The sequence below is a fragment of the Nicotiana sylvestris genome, chromosome 1 (assembly GCF_000393655.2).
Source record: "Nicotiana sylvestris chromosome 1, ASM39365v2, whole genome shotgun sequence".
Classification (NCBI taxonomy): Eukaryota; Viridiplantae; Streptophyta; class Magnoliopsida; order Solanales; family Solanaceae; genus Nicotiana; species Nicotiana sylvestris.
This window is the reverse complement of record NC_091057.1, coordinates 105,600,759-105,619,126: the sequence shown is the minus strand read 5'-3', so window position 1 is coordinate 105,619,126 and position 18,368 is coordinate 105,600,759. Positions and strand designations below refer to the sequence as shown.

General features: G+C 38.8%; 1 protein-coding gene and 1 long non-coding RNA gene across 4 annotated transcripts; both read right to left on the bottom strand.

The window, feature by feature from the left end:
- Positions 1-7,124: 7,124 nt before the first annotated feature.
- Positions 7,125-9,363, bottom strand: LOC138880271 (uncharacterized). Its single transcript, XR_011402744.1, has 2 exons — positions 8,906-9,363; positions 7,125-7,577 (listed from the first exon to the last, which is right to left on the bottom strand). It is a non-coding gene; the product is annotated as an uncharacterized lncRNA (long non-coding RNA).
- Positions 9,364-12,715: 3,352 nt separating this feature from the next.
- Positions 12,716-16,720, bottom strand: LOC138885544 (uncharacterized). 3 transcript variants are annotated; one of them, XM_070166506.1, is made up of 3 exons: positions 16,334-16,720; positions 15,696-15,828; positions 12,716-14,114 (listed from the first exon to the last, which is right to left on the bottom strand). In XM_070166506.1, exon 3 carries the CDS (start codon positions 14,102-14,104, stop codon positions 12,893-12,895), a length of 1,212 nt encoding a protein of 403 aa, XP_070022607.1. In that variant the 5' UTR covers positions 14,105-14,114; positions 15,696-15,828; positions 16,334-16,720; the 3' UTR covers positions 12,716-12,892. The 3 variants fall into 3 exon arrangements, 1 of the variants encoding a protein (XP_070022607.1); XR_011404915.1 differs by lacking the exon at positions 12,716-14,114 and adding an exon at positions 14,585-15,005 and having other exon boundaries at positions 16,334-16,709; XR_011404916.1 differs by lacking the exon at positions 12,716-14,114 and adding an exon at positions 15,092-15,497 and having other exon boundaries at positions 16,334-16,712.
- Between the last annotated feature and the right edge of the window lie 1,648 nt (positions 16,721-18,368).

Genomic DNA, 18,368 nt, shown 5'->3' with positions numbered 1-18,368 from the left:
TCTGAGTTTCTGATCCCTCCCCACTCCTTTGGAAAAGGGAGAATGATTCGGTACAAGAATTAACTTCACATGTTAATGCCACGGTCCAGAGTGAAAATGGACAAATGTGTCCTGATATTTGAGGGGACATTTTGTCTGTGGAAACATTATTCTCTGAACTGCTACAATAAAAAGGGGAGAACTATATGGTAGTAATTGGTATTATTATCACATTTTCACATTAAGTCAATGTGCATGCTATAGTCGAAACTTGAGAGTGAAAATTGTCAATTGTGTCCAAACTTTGGAAAGGGGGCCTCCTATATTACCTCTGCGGAAATAAATTAATCTATAAACTGCTATATATAAAATCATCCCCCAATGAGGAAGTTTTAATACAATTCTTAATCTTTTACCTTGGACATGATGTTCACGTTCGAACAAAAATAGTTAGACCAAGGAAGGTGCAATAATATGACACCATTCTTGGTATGTTACACATGGCACTACATGTTTGGGAGACTGACAAAGCTAAAATATAGTTGTAGGACCACAACACCATAAAAGTGTGCACATTTTTCCTCTTCCGAAAGTGAATGATTGAACCCTATTGTAGGTGTGTTTATAATTTTCTTGGCAACTTCTCTTCCTCAATGTATTGTCTTCACTGATAGGTACTACTCTTTGTTCCTGGGCAAGCACTGCAGGTAGCAGCAACCTTTCTCAGTCCAAATAAATCATTGTTCTTGTTAGACACTCCTATAATTGAATTCCATCTGAAAATCTTGGACGGAATTAGGACAAGTTCTTGAGTTTAATTGAACTCATTGTTTTCCGCTCTAATTATGTATACATATGCAAAAAGGTAAAATATATACATATTACTCATTTGAACCCACTGACTGACTCTAGATCTCGAATTCGTTGTTGCAAGTAGATATCTGGATATTGGAGAGGGGGGTGGGAGAGTCGGAGTGTCGGACCCCTGCCTTTGCTTGTACTCCCAATTATTTGGAAATGCATTTATGATCACTACTGTCATTTTTTAGCCATCATTAAGATTTGTGAGATGATGACTAGACACAAAGAAACAAGACGTTTGTTTTGCTGTGATGATTATGGAAATCTTTCTGAGCTTTGCCTCTGCAGCCCCACAAGACTTTGGTATTGCCAGGGCATTTGCTGTAGTTGGTGAGGCCTTGCTTTATTATCTGATCATCGGACATGTTTTTCTATTTTATGTTCATGTGTCAAGGCTACCAAAGGCACTTAAACATATCATGATAAGCAAGAGCTAAAAATTAGTAAGTAACAGCTTTTTTGCAAATTGCAACATACACTTAAATACAAGTGAAAAAATGGAAATTACTGCGAGAAAGAAAGGATAAATTTAGGATTTTGAGAAAAGGTCACTCTTAAAACTATGTCATGTGTTCACATACATTGTTATGATTAGTCATATTTCGATTAATTATTATATATATATATTTGTCTTTATTTATTACTTAACTATGGTAAATTAGTATAGTTTGGTATAAATCGAATGCGGATAAGTTTCTACGAAAAGAAGGGTATAGCTAGTGCCTAGTGGTCTTTTGCTTTCTTGTCCTCCATTCGAAGTGTATTTGCAGTTTGACCACATTATCAATCAGACTTGTTAAGGTATTTGGAGTGACACGTTAATGAAAATTGGTTGAAAAAGAAATCAAATTCTAGCACGTTTTACCAAATTGCTTTCAACAGACCGTTTTCAATGTCAATGAGATTTTCTATGTCTCTTTTGTTTGCACTTCTTAGTGTCCACTTGCAATGGGAATTGGGGGTGAGAGCTATCTGAAAGATGGCTCACCGATGTCATTTGGTCCACCTCTCCTAGGTTGGTATATTTATTACGTTATTTGTCCCCATTTTAGTTAATTGAAAAAAACACAACAATTAATGATCAAGTAATCTATTTTCTCGCGAAAATAGCAAACAAAGAAACTCTATTACACTTGGTTTATGGGGCGTGTGAAGCAAAAAGAAAAAAGAAACCAAGTGTACTGACATAGAAATGAATATGTGTATGTGTTTGTCCCAAACTTCTAATGTCAAGCATACCTTTGTCTGACTAAGTGGATTATCCGTACACTTACAGTCAACTCTGTGGCAGACTTTTTCCAACCCAATGCAATAAAACTCTGAAGCCATGTTAAATATTTGAATAATTATTTCTCGTAAAACAATTGAAACAAAAATAAAGGGAAAAGAAATAAGAAAGGAAAAGATGAAAGTTACATTCTGCTTACTTGCTTGCTTATGCTGAATCGCTGAACCTAAAGTACTTGATATGATATGGACTGCGGGGAGATTTACAAATTTATTTTTAGTTTTATGACCCTAACTCTTTTTTTTACACATGAGAGATTTACTTTTATATGTAAGAGATATGTCTTTTACACATAAGATATCTAAAAAGATTATTTTCTTAAATTCAAAATTGTAAAGGGCCATAATGTACAAATAGCACGACTTGCGGGTATGGGAGGCTTTAGAATTTGCCGTAGGAAATTACGAATAATAAAGTTAATTTATTAAATGGCCAGTCAACTTATTACATGTTTTATACGAATGTTATTGAAGCAATAGAATCACTAAACTTATGATTGATTACTCGAAAAATAAATTTGGCCAACAAAATATATTAAATCTGGCCGAAAAGTTAAGTAAACATAACAATCACCGAACATGCCAGGTTGATTCGACAAAATTATTTTATGACAGCAAAACTCGTGCTCGATGGTACATATAATTATATACTAGCCTATCGGACAGAATTAGTCCCTGTCATTTGTACAACTACGTGTATTGGTCAAAATCTGACCATCACGACCAAGGTGGCAACGACCCCATTCTTGCCACCAGGTAGAAGAAATCAATGATGTTAACCTCATCTCTCCTTTAAGACATTCGACACAGCGACGAAAGCAACATCTTTCCACGACCAGGAAGCTCCGCTGACCCAGACACGCCAAGTCGTGGCAAGGGTAAGAGGTTTTTCGATTATATATACAAGCAAAAGGAAACTTCGAGGGGGGCAGCTTTTTTCTCCAGGCCCTCTCATAGAATAAAGGGAAGAATAAAACTCCACTTCTAAAAGGGAGGAGGGGGGACTTTTCAAAAAGAAAAGAGGAGAAGAGCTCCATTCTGGTACCCCGAAAGGGCAAAGCAATTGTAATTCTTCTTCCCTCTCTACGGAGAGCAAAGACAGTGCTCAATTTTAATAAGATCTTTGGTACTCTATTCGTCTATTATGCAATTGTTGTTATTCAATCTTTCGATCCGGTATTAATTAGGTTTGACTACGATTTACCCCTTCATCTTTGATTGATTTGCTTAAAAAGAGTTCAAATTTTTTTGGGTCAAACAATTTGGCGCCGTCTGTGGGGATTTCCTAGTGAAAATTCCTAGTTTTTCCCAGATCGAAACTAAGAAACACGAGAAGAGAACCCAACTCACGCAAGATGTGGAGAGCGCGCTGAGGGAAAAGAAACCAAACGGATTCGCGAGGTCTGGAATTCCCTGCTCTATCGGCTTCGAATATCCCGGACAAGGCGAAAGGTGTTGCAATCCAGCTTATCCCCTTCTCTCAAGACCGTCGGGCAGAGGCAAGGAACATCTCATCCTCATCCCCCATACTTCGTCAAAACCGGGTACGTAAAATCCACGCGAGCAAACGAGCGCAGGGTACCCAGATTGAGGAACCAAAGATTACGACACAGCCAAAACCCTCCCGGCCGGTGGCGTCTTCGAGACGAACGACCCAAGTCGTACAGGAAACTGCAACACGCGTGCAACGAGAGCCTGTGCAAAATATTAGCATCTCATGTCCACGACGTTGAGCCACCTGATGCGAGCAAAATTAAACAAACTGGGACACCCCTATGAAATGCATCATATTCTCCAATGCAAGCAAAATTAAGCAAATTGGGACTCCCCCAAAGAACACCCTTTAAGGCCAAGGGCCTTAGCCAAAGAAGAAGAAAAGTTCGACCTCGCTCGAACCACGACGGGCTGTTATTTCGAAAAGTTCAAAATAACACTCTTAAGGCCAAGGGCCTTTGCCATCAAAGAAAAAGAGAGGTCCGACCTCGTTCGAACTCAAACGGGCTGTTATTTCGATAAGTTCGAAATAACACCCTTAAGGCCAAGGGCCTCCGCCATCAAAGAAAAAGAAAAATTCAACCTCGTTCGAACTCAGACGGGCTGTTATTTCGATAAGTTCGAAATAACACCCTTAAGGCCAAGGGCCTCCGCCATCAAAGAAGAAGAAAAGTTCGACCTCGTTCGAACTCAGACGGGCTGTTATTTTGATAAGTTCGAAATAACACCCTTAAAGCCAAGGGCCTCCGCCGTCAAAGAAGAAGAAAAGTTCGACCTTGCTCGAACTCAGACGGGCTGTTATTTCGATAAGTTCGAAATAACACCCTTAAGTCCAAGGGCCTCCGCTATCAAAGAAGAAGAAAAGTTCGACCTCGTTCGAACTCAGACGGTTTGTTATTTCGATAAGATCGAAATAACACCCTTAAGGCCAAGGGCCTTCGCCATCAACAAAAAAGAGAGGTCCGACCTCGTTCGAACTCAGACGGGCTGTTATTTTGATAAGTTCGAAATAACACCCTTAAGGCCAAGGGCCTCTGCCATCAAAGAAGAAGAAAAGTTCGACCTCGTTCGAACTCAGACGGGCTGTTATTTCGATAAGTTTGAAATAATACCCTTAAGGCCAAGGGCCTTCGCCGTTAAAGAAAATGAGAGGTCCGACCTCGTTCGAACTCAGACGGGCTGTTATTTCGATAAGTTTGAAATAACACCACTAAGGCCAAGGGCCTCCGCTATTAAAGAAAAAGAAAAGTTCGACCTCGTTCGAACTCAGACGGGCTGTTATTTCGATAAGTTCAAAATAACACCCTTAAGGCCAAGGGCCTCCGCCATCAAAGAAGAAGAAAAGTTCGACCTCGTTCGAACTTAGACGGGCTGTTATTTCGATAAGTTTGAAATAATACCCTTAAGGCCAAGGGCCCCCGCCATCAAAGAAGAAGAAAAGTTCAACCTCGCTCGAATCACGACGGGCTGTTATTTCAATAAGTTCGAAATAACACCCTTAAGGCCAAAGGCCTCCGCCATCAAAGAATAAGAAAAGTTCGACCTCGTTCGAACTCAGACGGGCTGTTATTTCGATAAGTTCGAAATAACACCCTTAAGGCCAAGGGCCTTCGCCATCAAATAAAAAGAGAGGTCCGACCTCGTTCGAACTCAGACGGGCTGTTATTTCGATAAGTTTGAAATAACACCCTTAAGGCCAAGGTCCTCGGCCATCAAAGAAAAAGAAAAGTTTGACCTCGTTCGAACTCAGACGGGTTGTTATTTTGATAAGTTTGAAATAACACCCTTAAGGCCAATGACCTTCGCCATCAAAGAAGAAGAGAGGTCCGACCTCGTTCGAACTCAGATGGGTTGTTATTTCAATAAGTTCGAAATAACACCCTTAAGTCCAAGGGCCTTCGCCATCAGAAAAGGAAAAAAAAAAGTTTCAACTTCGTTCAAACCACGACGGGTCGTTATTTCGACAGGTTCGAATGAATACCCTTTCGAGGCCAAACGACTTCACCAAAAAGTAGAAGGAAAACCAGGACTCGCTTGGCGGGCATCCGTCTTGCGACAGTCACAAATAGCTAGAACAAAAATTGAAGCACAAGGCAAATAGCGAAGAAAACTCTTTATTCATGCAAAGTCATAGGTGTGGGCAATCGCCGCTTACATACGGCCCAAGCCAACCAACAAATATAAAAATGGGGGAACAAACAGATGCCAACCGACAAATGAAATGAAAATAAAAACAAAGTACAACTTTCTTTACTCGGTGTCATCGCCGCCGTCGTCATCACCATCTCCATAAGGCTCGTCATCATCACCATCCGCACCACCATTAGCTTCGGGTGTCGCCACATCGTATCCACAATTTGTGCGAGCCTCACGAGATTTCGCTCGCGCTTCTTCATAAAATGCCTCAGTCACGGTGCCTGCTTCCCTCAAATTCTTGTATATATCCCGTTGAGCTTCAGCATAAACCTAGAGCTCATGCACGTGGCAAAGAACGGCAGTGGCAGGTGACGCAATCTGGGCTAGTAGTTGTGAATTTTCCACCTCCAAGGCCGCGACTCGATCCCCCAGGGTCGACGCCTCCTGATCAATCGTCCCAATGCGTTCTTCGAGCCTCGCCTCCCTAAGAGTAGTTGTCGCTCTCTCCGATTCCTATTCAGATTGGAGTACGCGAATGGTGTCCTCCAAGGCCGTCGCCCTTGCCAAAGCCTCAGACCAGGCTCTCTCAATGTGTTCTAAACCAGCAACCTTGCTCTCCATCGCAGCCAACTTCCCTCTCCACTCTGGGCTCATCTCCTCGACTCGAACCAAGTTCTGATCCATCTCCGCCTACATCGACCTCAACTTGCCCTGCAAATACTCACATTCCGCAGCGACCCCCTTACCCAATTAGAGCTCTTTGTCCTTGAGGCGGAGTTGCTCCTCAAGCTCGCTCTTGCTACGGATCGTCTGCAGCAACTCTTGATCCTTTTCTCCAATTCCTTGCCCAAAGCCCGGTTACGGGGATCCGTCCTCAGCTGTTCATGCAACTCACGACACCTGTTGTAGTAGCGACGGTATTTCTCCAACATCTGCAAGAAAATCCTCGACCGAGTATTGGCCCTACGGATGTTTTCCACCTCCACCATATACGTCTGAAAAATAGAAATGCAATTAAACTAATGCTTTCAAACAAGGGGGAAATTTAAAACAAAAAGCCAAATGTACCGTATTCTCAAGCCCATGACGACAACTTCTATAGCAACCCCTTTGGGAGGCTACTACTTAAGAAACAAATCTAATTCCCTACTAACAAAATATTAAAAGAGATATTAATAAAAATATCAAAAGTAATTTAGTAGCGGAAATAGGCCCATGCGAAAAGGTTCAAAGTGCAATATATTTTTTTTAACATACACCATAATTTTATTTAACATAAAATACAATGTCAAAATATTAACACAGGGTGATATAACCCTTCTTGAGCAATCAAGAGATTAAAACAACTTTCTAACAAATTTATACACTCATTCAAAATCACTGCAAGTTTGTATTATACATAAATTTTAAACTATCGGGTATAAAGAAAGGGAAACTAGTTTTCTCCTTTTCTACATATTTACAAGACAAAGTGTAAATTCAGCATATTACAAGACCTAAGTCATTAAAATACCCTAATACAATAAAGTAGGTTACAAATTCAAGTTACAAGATTTTTTTGGTCTTTAAAACCCAACAAGCCTCCAAATAACATAAGTGTGACATATATATATATATATATATATATATATATATATATATATATATATATATATATATATATATATATATATATATGTATATATTCTGTATATCCTGTACATCATGTATACGTCCCAAAACTATGCAAAACCAAGGTGCATATGCAAATGTGATCTTCATAAGTTCTTCCAAAAGACCAATTCACCCTGGACATCTTCATATTTCATCCCGAACATTTCCTACGATAGAAAACAACTATCGCTAAGCATAAAGCTTAGTGGTGTATAAACTTTAGGCTTGGAGTCATTAAATTCTCCAATTCCCCTTTTCAGTCATAGTTAGCTCAATTTAACATAATTTAAAACAAGTGAACAAATATATCAAACATACCAATATCAAACTTTGAAGTGTTTCCAAATATTAATAACAATGCTCAAGAGTCTAGAAAGTGTATACTATCAATTTAAGGAAGTATACCAATTATCCATTTTTCGCCCAATATGTACGTCATGCCATCACACTAAGCATAATCAAATATCAAGATGGACCGAAGCCCCAAATCAAGTAGGGTCAAAACCCAATAGACAAGAGAATCAAGAACCATATTAAAAATGGCTTCCTAGTTCGTACTTAACACGGACAAGTTCCATAATCCAAGACGAACTACAAATCCAAAGTCAAGATGGCAAAAGATCCGAATCAAGAGGCATGCCAAGTGAGTGACCAAATCACTGCCACAAGAAGGACAAAGTCCCAACAAGAATGCAAAATGATCAAACAATCCGTACGAATGGGCGATTTAGCAAATTTCTGACAAGACTTAATATAATACGAATAAAACAATATAAATTGAAGACAATAAAAATAAAATATCAGGTTATTTCAACATATTTCCAGCAAGCAAAAAGAGTACAAGTTTATACGCAAACCTTGGTGTTTTACCATAAAACAGTTCAATCACAACTTGGGGACGTTCGAATCGTCTACGCCGTAAACAAACCAAATCTGTCCACTTCCTCAAACACTTCTCCTTTGATGTTTTTTTTTCAAGGGTTTATATAACTTAAATACATAATCAAATATCTAAATAAGTTCAGTGATTTAACAAGTCAACTAAGCATGATATTGGTGAAAATTACCCAAAAACGTTTGAAACAGAAATTCTGGACAGTATCACTGTTCTAAGTTGTGACTCAGTTTTGAAGATCTATACGGACAAACTAGACTTTATAGTCTTCATAAAAGTTGTAGATCTATGTCTTACCATTTCAGAAAATCTTGAATCACCACCATATCAATTTTGAACAAAAAGTTATGCTAAATTTACTAACAGCAGTACATGGAGTATTTCAAGAACTGAAAATCTAGACAGCACCTGCCCTGTACTTTCTGACTCTTTTTCAGGTACATAACAACAAAACTAGATTTTGATTCCTTTATAAGAGTTGTAGATTTATGAAATACCTTTCCATAAAGTCCTAGATCACTTAAATCGGAGCTCTGTACAAAAAGATATATAGAAAATACTAGTAGATGTCTAGTATAAAAACGGGTTATAGAAACTTACCAAGAGGAGCAACTTGATCTTCACCAAAAACGAATTTTGTGTGTTGATTTAGTAGAAATCCATGAGTTTTTTTTATGAACCTTCAGCTTCTTGTTCTTACAGAGGAGAAAGATAGAGAGAGATAGAGATAGAGAGATAGAGTAGAAAGATAGAGATAGAAAGAGAGAGGTAGATATTTCTTCTTCTTTTTTTGTTTCGGAAGAGTAGAAGAATAGGGAGCTTACGGATAGATATGAAATAAAATGATTCCTCAACTACTAAATATTCTTAGATAAATACAAAAGGTTGGAAACCCAAAACTTAATTATATACTATATTTAATAACAACTCGTCAAAATAATATTAAGTGTTACATATAGCAACACCATGGAACTTCCTTGCCAATATTAACACAACCTAAGTAAGAAATTTTCATATACTGACCATTTCACATTTAGGAAGTGCAAAGTAAAATATTTCCTCGTTAAAAAAATGCTCAATCAAGAATGCAAATATTGTAAAAATTTTGGGGTGTTACAACTCTCTCTCCCTAAAAAAAATTTCGTCTCGAAATTTACCTTGTACTAGTCCCGAAACAAATGTGGATATTGAACTCGTATATCCTCTTCTCGCTCCCTGGTAGCTTCTTCGCCTGAATGATTTCTCCAAAGAACCTTCACTAATGGGATTCTTTTTTTTCTAAGCTCTTTTATCTCCCGCGCTAAGATTTGAATTGGTTCTTCTTCATATGTCAAATCAGGATTAACCTCAATAGACTCAATAGGAAGAACATGAGATGGATCTGAGCGGTATTTTCGAAGCATAGAAACATGAAAGACGTTGTGGATCTTACCTAATTCAGGTGGCAAAGCTAGCTTATATGCAACCGGACCAATTCTTTCAAGTATTTCATAAGGTCCAATAAATCGAGGACTAAGTTTACCTTTTTGGCCAAATCTCATAATCTTCTTCCATGGAGATACCTTTAAAAATACCTTATCGCCCACCTGATGCTCAATTTCACGTCTTTTAAGATTCAGCATAGGACTTTTGTCTGTCTGAAGAAATTTTCAAACGATCCTTGATGATTTTTACCTTATCTTCAGTTTGTTGCACAATCTCAGGACCCACAAATTTTCTTTCACCAACCTCATTCCAACAAAGAGGCGTTCTACATTTTCTCCCATATAAAGCTTCATAAGGAGGCATGCCTATGCTTGATTGGTAGCTATTATTGTAAGCAAATTCTATTAGGGCCAAATGTTTGTCCCAACTACCCTTAAACTCAATAATGCAGGCTCGAAGCATATCCTCCAAGATTTGTATTACCCTTTCAGACTGGCCGTCTGTTTGTGGATGGAAAGCGGTGCTAAAATTCAACCTGGAACCCAAAGTTTCTTGCAGACTAGACCAAAATCTAGATGTAAACCTCGGATCTCTATCGGACACAATAGAAACAGGGATTCCATGCAGCTTCACAATCTCATTAATGTACAATTCTGCTAAACATTCCAGTGAGTAGTCCATTCTGATTGCCAAGAAATGAGCACTCTTAGTTAGTCTATCTACAATGACCCAAATTGCATCATGATTTCTTTGAGTACGTGGAAGTCCAAAAACAAAGTCCATCGTTATCATTTCCCATTTCCATTCAGGTATTGACAAAGGTTTCAGTAAACCAGCTGGGACTTGATGTTCGGCTTTTATTTGTTGACATACCAAGCATTTAGAAATGAACTCTGCAATGTCTTTCTTCATACCACTCCACCAATAGTGTTCCTTAATGGTCCGATACATTTTAGTACCTCCAGGATGCATTGCATAAGGTGAACTATGTGCTTCAATCAAGATCTGCTTTCTCAATTCATCATCATTAGGAACACACAACCTATTTTTATAAAATAAGGTACCATCTTTCCTTAATGAAAAATTTGATTCTCTTCCATTTTGGACTTCTTCAACCCGTTTCACCAGCTTCTCATCTAACTTCTGTGCTTCTTGGACTTGCTCAAGTAAGACTGGCTTGACTTGCAAATTAGCAATGATAGAACCATTAGAATTAAATGAAAGGCAAACATTCAAGGTTCTTAATTCAAGAAGCAAAGGCAAATGACTTAGAGTTAAACTTGCAAGGGAATTGCGACTCAACGCATCTGCAACCACATTGGCTTTACCAGGATGATAATCAATCGTGCAATCATAATCTTTGATGAGTTCAATCCATCTACGTTGTCTCAAGTTTAACTCTTTTTGTGTACCCAAGTACTTCAAACTCTTGTGATCAGTAAATATGTGACACTTCTCTCCGTACAAGTAATGCCTCCAAATTTTTAAGGCAAAAACAATGGCAGCAAGTTCAAGATCGTGAGTGGGATAATTTAACTCATGTGATTTCAACTTTCGAGAGGCATAAGCAATTACTTTCCCTTCTTGCATCAAAACACAACCCAAGCCACGATGAGATGCATCACTGTATACCACATAATCTTTTCCTTCAGCTGGCAAAGAAAGTATTGGAGCTTGTGTCAACAAGGATTTGAGCTTTTCAAAGCTCTCTTGACACTTGTCATCCCATACAAACTTAGTATCTTTCCCCAAAAGTTTGGTTAAAGGAGAAGCTATAATAGAGAAGCCCTTCACAAACCTTCTGTAGTATCCTGCTAAACCCAAGAAACTCCTTATCTCAGTTGGAGTTTTTGGGAGTTTCCAATCAACAATAGCTTGAATCTTACTAGGATCAACCTTCACACCTTCAGATGATACAATGTGCCCCAAAAATGCCACTTCATTCAGCCAAAATTCACATTTGGAAAGCTTAGCGTAGAGTTGTCTCTCTTTCAGAATTTGCATGACAATTCGGATATGCTTATCATGATCTTCTCTATTCTTGGAATAGACTAAAATATCATCAATAAACACTACCACAAATTGATCGAGATAAGGCTTGAATATACGGTTCATTAGATCCATAAATGCGGCAGGAGCATTTGTTAAACCAAATGGCATTACCAAAAATTCATAATGGCCATACCTGGTCCTAAAAGCAGTTTTAGGAACATCTTGCTCCCTCACACGCAACTGATAATATCCAGATCTCAAGTCAATTTTTTAGAATAAGCTGGCACCCTTCAGTTGGTCAAACAAGTCATCGATTCTAGGCAGCGGGTATTTGTTCTTGATTGTTACCTTGTTCAGCTGTCGGTAATCAATGCAAAGCCTAAGAGTGCCATCTTTCTTTTTCACAAATAAAACAGGAGCTCCCCAAGGTGAAATACTGGGACGGATGAAACCTTTCTCAAGAAGTTCTTGCAATTGAGCCTTCAACTCTTTTAATTCAGCTGGAGCCATTCTATAAGGAGCGATAGAAATAGGGGTAGTTCCCGGGACAAGATCTATAGGAAATTCAATCTCCCTTTCTGGAGGCAACCCAGGAAGATCATCAGGAAATACATCAGGAAAGTCGCACACAGTTGGTATGTCCTTAAGACTTGGACTCCCCAATCGTGTATCGACTATATGAGCAAGATAGGCATCACAACCTTGACAAATCATTTTCCTTGCCAAGACCGCTGAAATAATATTAGATGTCAATGATCTTTCTCCTTGAACTACTATGTGTGAATGTGCAGGAGTTCTAAATGTCACTTGCTTCAACCTACAATCAACCACTGCGTGGTGCCTATGGAGCCAATCCATGCCAACAATAACATCATAGTCTTGGAAGGGCATTTCAAGCAAGTCGGCAGGGAAGACCAGATTTTGAATCATGAATGGACAATCTCGGTAAATCCTGTTAACAATAGCCTGATGACCTAATGGACTCGTGACCAGCACATCAAAGTCAAGTCTCCCAGATTTAACAGTATCAGGAAATGCAAGTGATGAGCAAACATAAGAGTGCGAAGATCCAGGATCAAATAGTGTAACAACAGATATGCCAAATAAGTGAAATTTACCATCAACCACGCCTGGGCCATCCTGGTCATTCTTCTGTCTCATAGCATAAACTCATGCAGTAGCCCTTGACCCACCAGCCTGATTAGCTCCACTCGAACCCGCTGCTTGCATATTTCGAGGTCTAGCACTGCTATTAGCTTGAGAATGAATAGTGACAGGCTTTTGAACTGATCCATCTGTATGTGAATACGAAAAAGGATTAGGATTAGGACAATCCTTCACTTTATGATCCATACTTCCACAATTAAAGCAAGCACCGGAAGCTCGTCTACAGGCACCATAATGATTCTTTCTGCACTGTGCACAAATAGGGGTATGAGTTTTGCCTTGGCCATAACTTGGAGTACTGGCAGTAGAAAAATTCGACTTGTTCTGCTTATGATGTAATGATTTATGTGTACTCTCAGTCTTGGAATAATCAAACTTTCCCTTTTTGGATGGACCGCCATAATCTGAATTACCCTTCCTAAACCTGTTTTCTCTCTTACTAGCTTCTTCCTTGTCAATTCTTTCCCAAGTAAGAGCAGCTGAAATCAGCTTGGAAAAATCATCAAGTTGTAAGATTGCCACTGATTTTCGAATGTAACCATTCAAACCTTCTTCAAATCTTCTACACTTGTCTCTTTCACCATCAATAATACCTTTAGCATAGCGAGAAAGCCTGAGAAAGTTTTGTTGATATTCTGCAATAGACATACTTCGTTGTCTTAAATTCAAAAACTCTTTCTTTTTAGCATCACAATAGACAGGGGGAACATATTTTGCACGAAATAATTTCACAAAGTCATCCCAAGTCAGCACCGGAGGTTTTGCTTTTGCATTTGGCACACTTACCCACCAATCATAGGCGTCTTTTTGTAAAAGAGAGATAGCATACTTAAATTTGGAAGCATTAGTACACTCCAGTTGTTCAAAGACCCTCTCCATGCGCTCGAGCCATTGTTCAGCTACCGTGGGATCTGTAGTGCCTTCAAATTCAACTCCGCCCATTTTTCTCATCTTCTCAAAATTCATTTCACTAGGTTCTGACCTTGTCCCAGCCAAGTGACGAAAGAACTCAGCCATTTGCTGGAATGGAGGAGTCATAAATGGAGTATTATGACTCATTGCTCTTGGATTACTGCCCACTTCATTTCCACTAACACGAGGATGATTTAGGTCAGGCAAGGGTTCCTCATTTTCTCCCTGAAGGTGAGGCATGACATTATGCTGAGCCTGACTTTCATCAACGGATTCAACAGCTCTATTCGAAGAAGAGGCCATATTAAAATTCCTATAAAAGATAAGATCACACTGCATTAGGGACATGTACATGATGCACGTACACACAGAATCCAATAAATTAAATTAAACAAGTATGCAAAAATTTATAAACACCAAGTCATTTCAAAAAAAAAATAACAACAAATACTACGTACTATCACAACAAAAAAAATCCTAGAATCACAAGCCGTGGCTCTGATACCAAAACTTGTAGCAACCCCTTTGGGAGGCTACTACTTAAGAAACAAATCTAATTCCCTACTAACAAAATATTAAAAGAGATATTAATAAAAATATCAAAAGTAATTTAGTAGCGGAAATAGGCCCATGCGAAAAGGTTCAAAGTGCAATATATATTTTTTTAACATACACCATAATTTTATTTAACATAAAATACAATGTCAAAATATTAACACAGGGTGATATAACCCTTCTTGAGCAATCAAGAGATTAAAACAACTTTCTAACAAATTTATACACTCATTCAAAATCACTGCAAGTTTGTATTATACATAAATTTTAAACTATCGGGTATAAAGAAAGGGAAACTAGTTTTCTCCTTTTCTACATATTTACAAGACAAAGTGTAAATTCAGCATATTACAAGACCTAAGTCATTAAAATACCCTAATACAATAAAGTAGGTTACAAATTCAAGTTACAAGATTTTTTTGGTCTTTAAAACCCAACAAGCCTCCAAATAACATAAGTGTGACATATATATATATATATATATATATATATATATATATATATATGTATATATTCTGTATATCCTGTACATCATGTATACGTCCCAAAACTATGCAAAACCAAGGTGCATATGCAAATGTGATCTTCATAAGTTCTTCCAAAAGACCAATTCACCCTGGACATCTTCAGATTTCATCCCGAACATTTCCTACGATAGAAAACAACTATCGCTAAGCATAAAGCTTAGTGGTGTATAAACTTTAGGCTTGGAGTCATTAAATTCTCCAATTCCCCTTTTCAGTCATAGTTAGCTCAATTTAACATAATTTAAAACAAGTGAACAAATATATCAAACATACCAATATCAAACTTTGAAATGTTTCCAAATATTAATAACAATGCTCAAGAGTCTAGAAAGTGTATACTATCAATTTAAGGAAGTATACCAATTATCCATTTTTCGCCCAATATGTACGTCATGCCATCACACTAAGCATAATCAAATATCAAGATGGACCGAAGCCCCAAATCAAGTAGGGTCAAAACCCAATAGACAAGAGAATCAAGAACCATATTAAAAATGGCTTCCTAGTTCGTACTTAACACGGACAAGTTCCATAATCCAAGACGAACTACAAATCCAAAGTCAAGATGGCAAAAGATCCGAATCAAGAGGCATGCCAAGTGAGTGACCAAATCACTGCCACAAGAAGGACAAAGTCCCAACAAGAATGCAAAATGATCAAACAATCCGTACGAATGGGCGATTTAGCAAATTTCTGACAAGACTTAATATAATACGAATAAAACAATATAAATTGAAGACAATAAAAACAAAATATCAGGTTATTTCAACATATTTCCAGCAAGCAAAAAGAGTACAAGTTTATACGCAAACCTTGGTGTTTTACCATAAAACAGTTCAATCACAACTTGGGGACGTTCGAATCGTCTACGCCGTAAACAAACCAAATCTGTCCACTTCCTCAAACACTTCTCCTTTGATGTTTTTTTTTCAAGGGTTTATATACCTTAAATACATAATCAAATATATAAATAATTTTAGTGATTTAACAAGTCAACTAAATATGATATTGGTGAAAATTACCCAAAAACGTTTGAAACAGAAATTCTGGACAGTATCACTGTTCTAAGTTGTGACTCAGTTTTGAAGATCTATACGGACAAACTAGACTTTATAGTCTTCATAAAAGTTGTAGATCTATGTCTTACCATTTCAGAACATCTTGAATCACCACCATATCAACTTTTAACAAAACGTTATGCTAAATTTACTAACAGCAGTACATGGAGTATTTCAAGAACTGAAAATCTGGACAGCACCTGCCCTGTACTTTCTGACTCTTTTTCAGGTACATAACAACAAAACTAGATTTTGATTCCTTTATAAGAGTTGTAGATTTATGAAATACCTTTCCAGAAAGTCCTAGATCACTTAAATCGGAGCTCTGTACAAAAAGATATATAGAAAATACTAGTAGATGTCTAGTATAAAAACGGGTTATAGAAACTTACCAAGAGGAGCAACTTGATCTTCACCAAAAACGAATTTTGTGTGTTGATTTAGTAGAAATCCATGAGTTTTTTTTATGAACCTTCAGCTTCTTGTTCTTACAGAGGAGAAAGATAGAGAGAGATAGAGATAGAGAGATAGAGTAGAAAGATAGAGATAGAAAGAGAGAGGTAGATATTTCTTCTTCTTTTTTTGTTTCGGAAGAGTAGAAGAATAGGGAGCTTACGGATAGATATGAAATAAAATGATTCCTCAACTACTAAATATTCTTAGATAAATACAAAAGGTTGGAAACCCAAAACTTAATTATATACTATATTTAATAACAACTCGTCAAAATAATATTAAGTGTTACATATAGCAACACCATGGAACTTCCTTGCCAATATTAACACAACCTAAGTAAGAAATTTTCATATACTGACCATTTCACATTTAGGAAGTGCAAAGTAAAATATTTTCTCGTTAAAAAAATGCTCAATCAAGAATGCAAATATTGTAAAAATTTTGGGGTGTTACAACTCTCTCTCCCTAAAAAAAATTTCGTCTCGAAATTTACCTTGTACTAGTCCCGAAACAAATGTGGATATTGAACTCGTATATCCTCTTCTCGCTCCCAGGTAGCTTCTTCGCCTGAATGATTTCTCCAAAGAACCTTCACTAATGGGATTCTTTTTTTTCTAAGCTCTTTTATCTCCGGCGCTAAGATCTGGTCCTCCGCTCCAACAGGGCGTTGAACATCAGTAACAATAGGGACTTTTGGCTGAGCCATTGCGGCAACCGGAGTTTCCAGGCACTGACTGCCGGTGCCAGCTTTGACAACTTGCTCCACCTCTACGGGAGACGCCATGGCAACGCCTTCCCCTGATCCTGTCGGGGGAGATTCGTCCAGGTTAATCACTGTCGGAGGCGCCATCTCGAACTCTACCCTTCGTCTTTTTGACAGCCCTTCCTCCTCCCCCATCGATGGTGACTCGTTCGTAGGACGGACGGCACTGGATGTGACCTCGTCCTGAAAAGCAGCCTTTGTTGGAGTAACCAAGGCTGCAGATTCGACCGAAGCAACCGTCGACGAAGGACATACAGCAGGTACCGCGACAAGATGAGCGGATGCAGCCGGCTGGCAGAAGGCTAGTTGCGGGACCCTGGCTCTCCGTACCCTCCCTGACAACGACAAACAATGTATAAGAGGCGAAATAAAAATGAATAAAGAGAGTAGTAAATAAGGACGTCATCTCACCTGTAAGAGGCCTACGTCCAAACCTCTCGTGAAAAGTCGACCAGGTACGAACCCCCACCGTGTGGGGAAGAATGGCCTCCACCCATTCACGAATCCTTTCAAGAGGCGGCGGGGGTAACTTCTCAGCTACAGAACAATAAGGCAATTTAGTATCCACATCACAAAAAAAATCGAACATTCCGTTAATCAAAGACGCAGACTTACGGGCAAAATTTCATCTCTCGGGGGAACCCCGTCGAGTCCACCACAATATGCTCGGTCCGCACGTAGAAAAAATTCTCGTAGAAGTGACGATTGGTTCTATCGTCCATCTTCACCACCAGACCCTTCGATCCCCGAGGACGTGCATGAATCATCGGGCCTCGAATAAATTGGGGAGCAAAAAGGCTAAGCACATAGCCCAGAGTGACCTCACGACCGGCGAGCTCCGCGTATTTGAGTAGCATAAGAAACAACTTGTATAAATAAGGGGAAAACGGAGCAGGTCACACCTCATAGTAGCGGCAGAAATACACCACTAGCATAGGAAGCGGGAGTGTGTACCCTACAATGAAGGGGTAGGCATAGAACATACAAAATCAAGGACGGTCGAATTAAACCTGATCGTTCCTCCCCACCGGTTGTATCTCGACAAAACTAGGGATTCCCCATTGTTCCCTCAACTCCACGATACCTCTCTCTGTTATAACGGGAGCAATGTCCTCCGGCTCTATTCCACCATCGATACTGAAGTCAGTCGCGTCCCTTCCTGGGCGGGGCAGGATTTCATCCACCGAGGTAACCTCCTCATCCTCTAC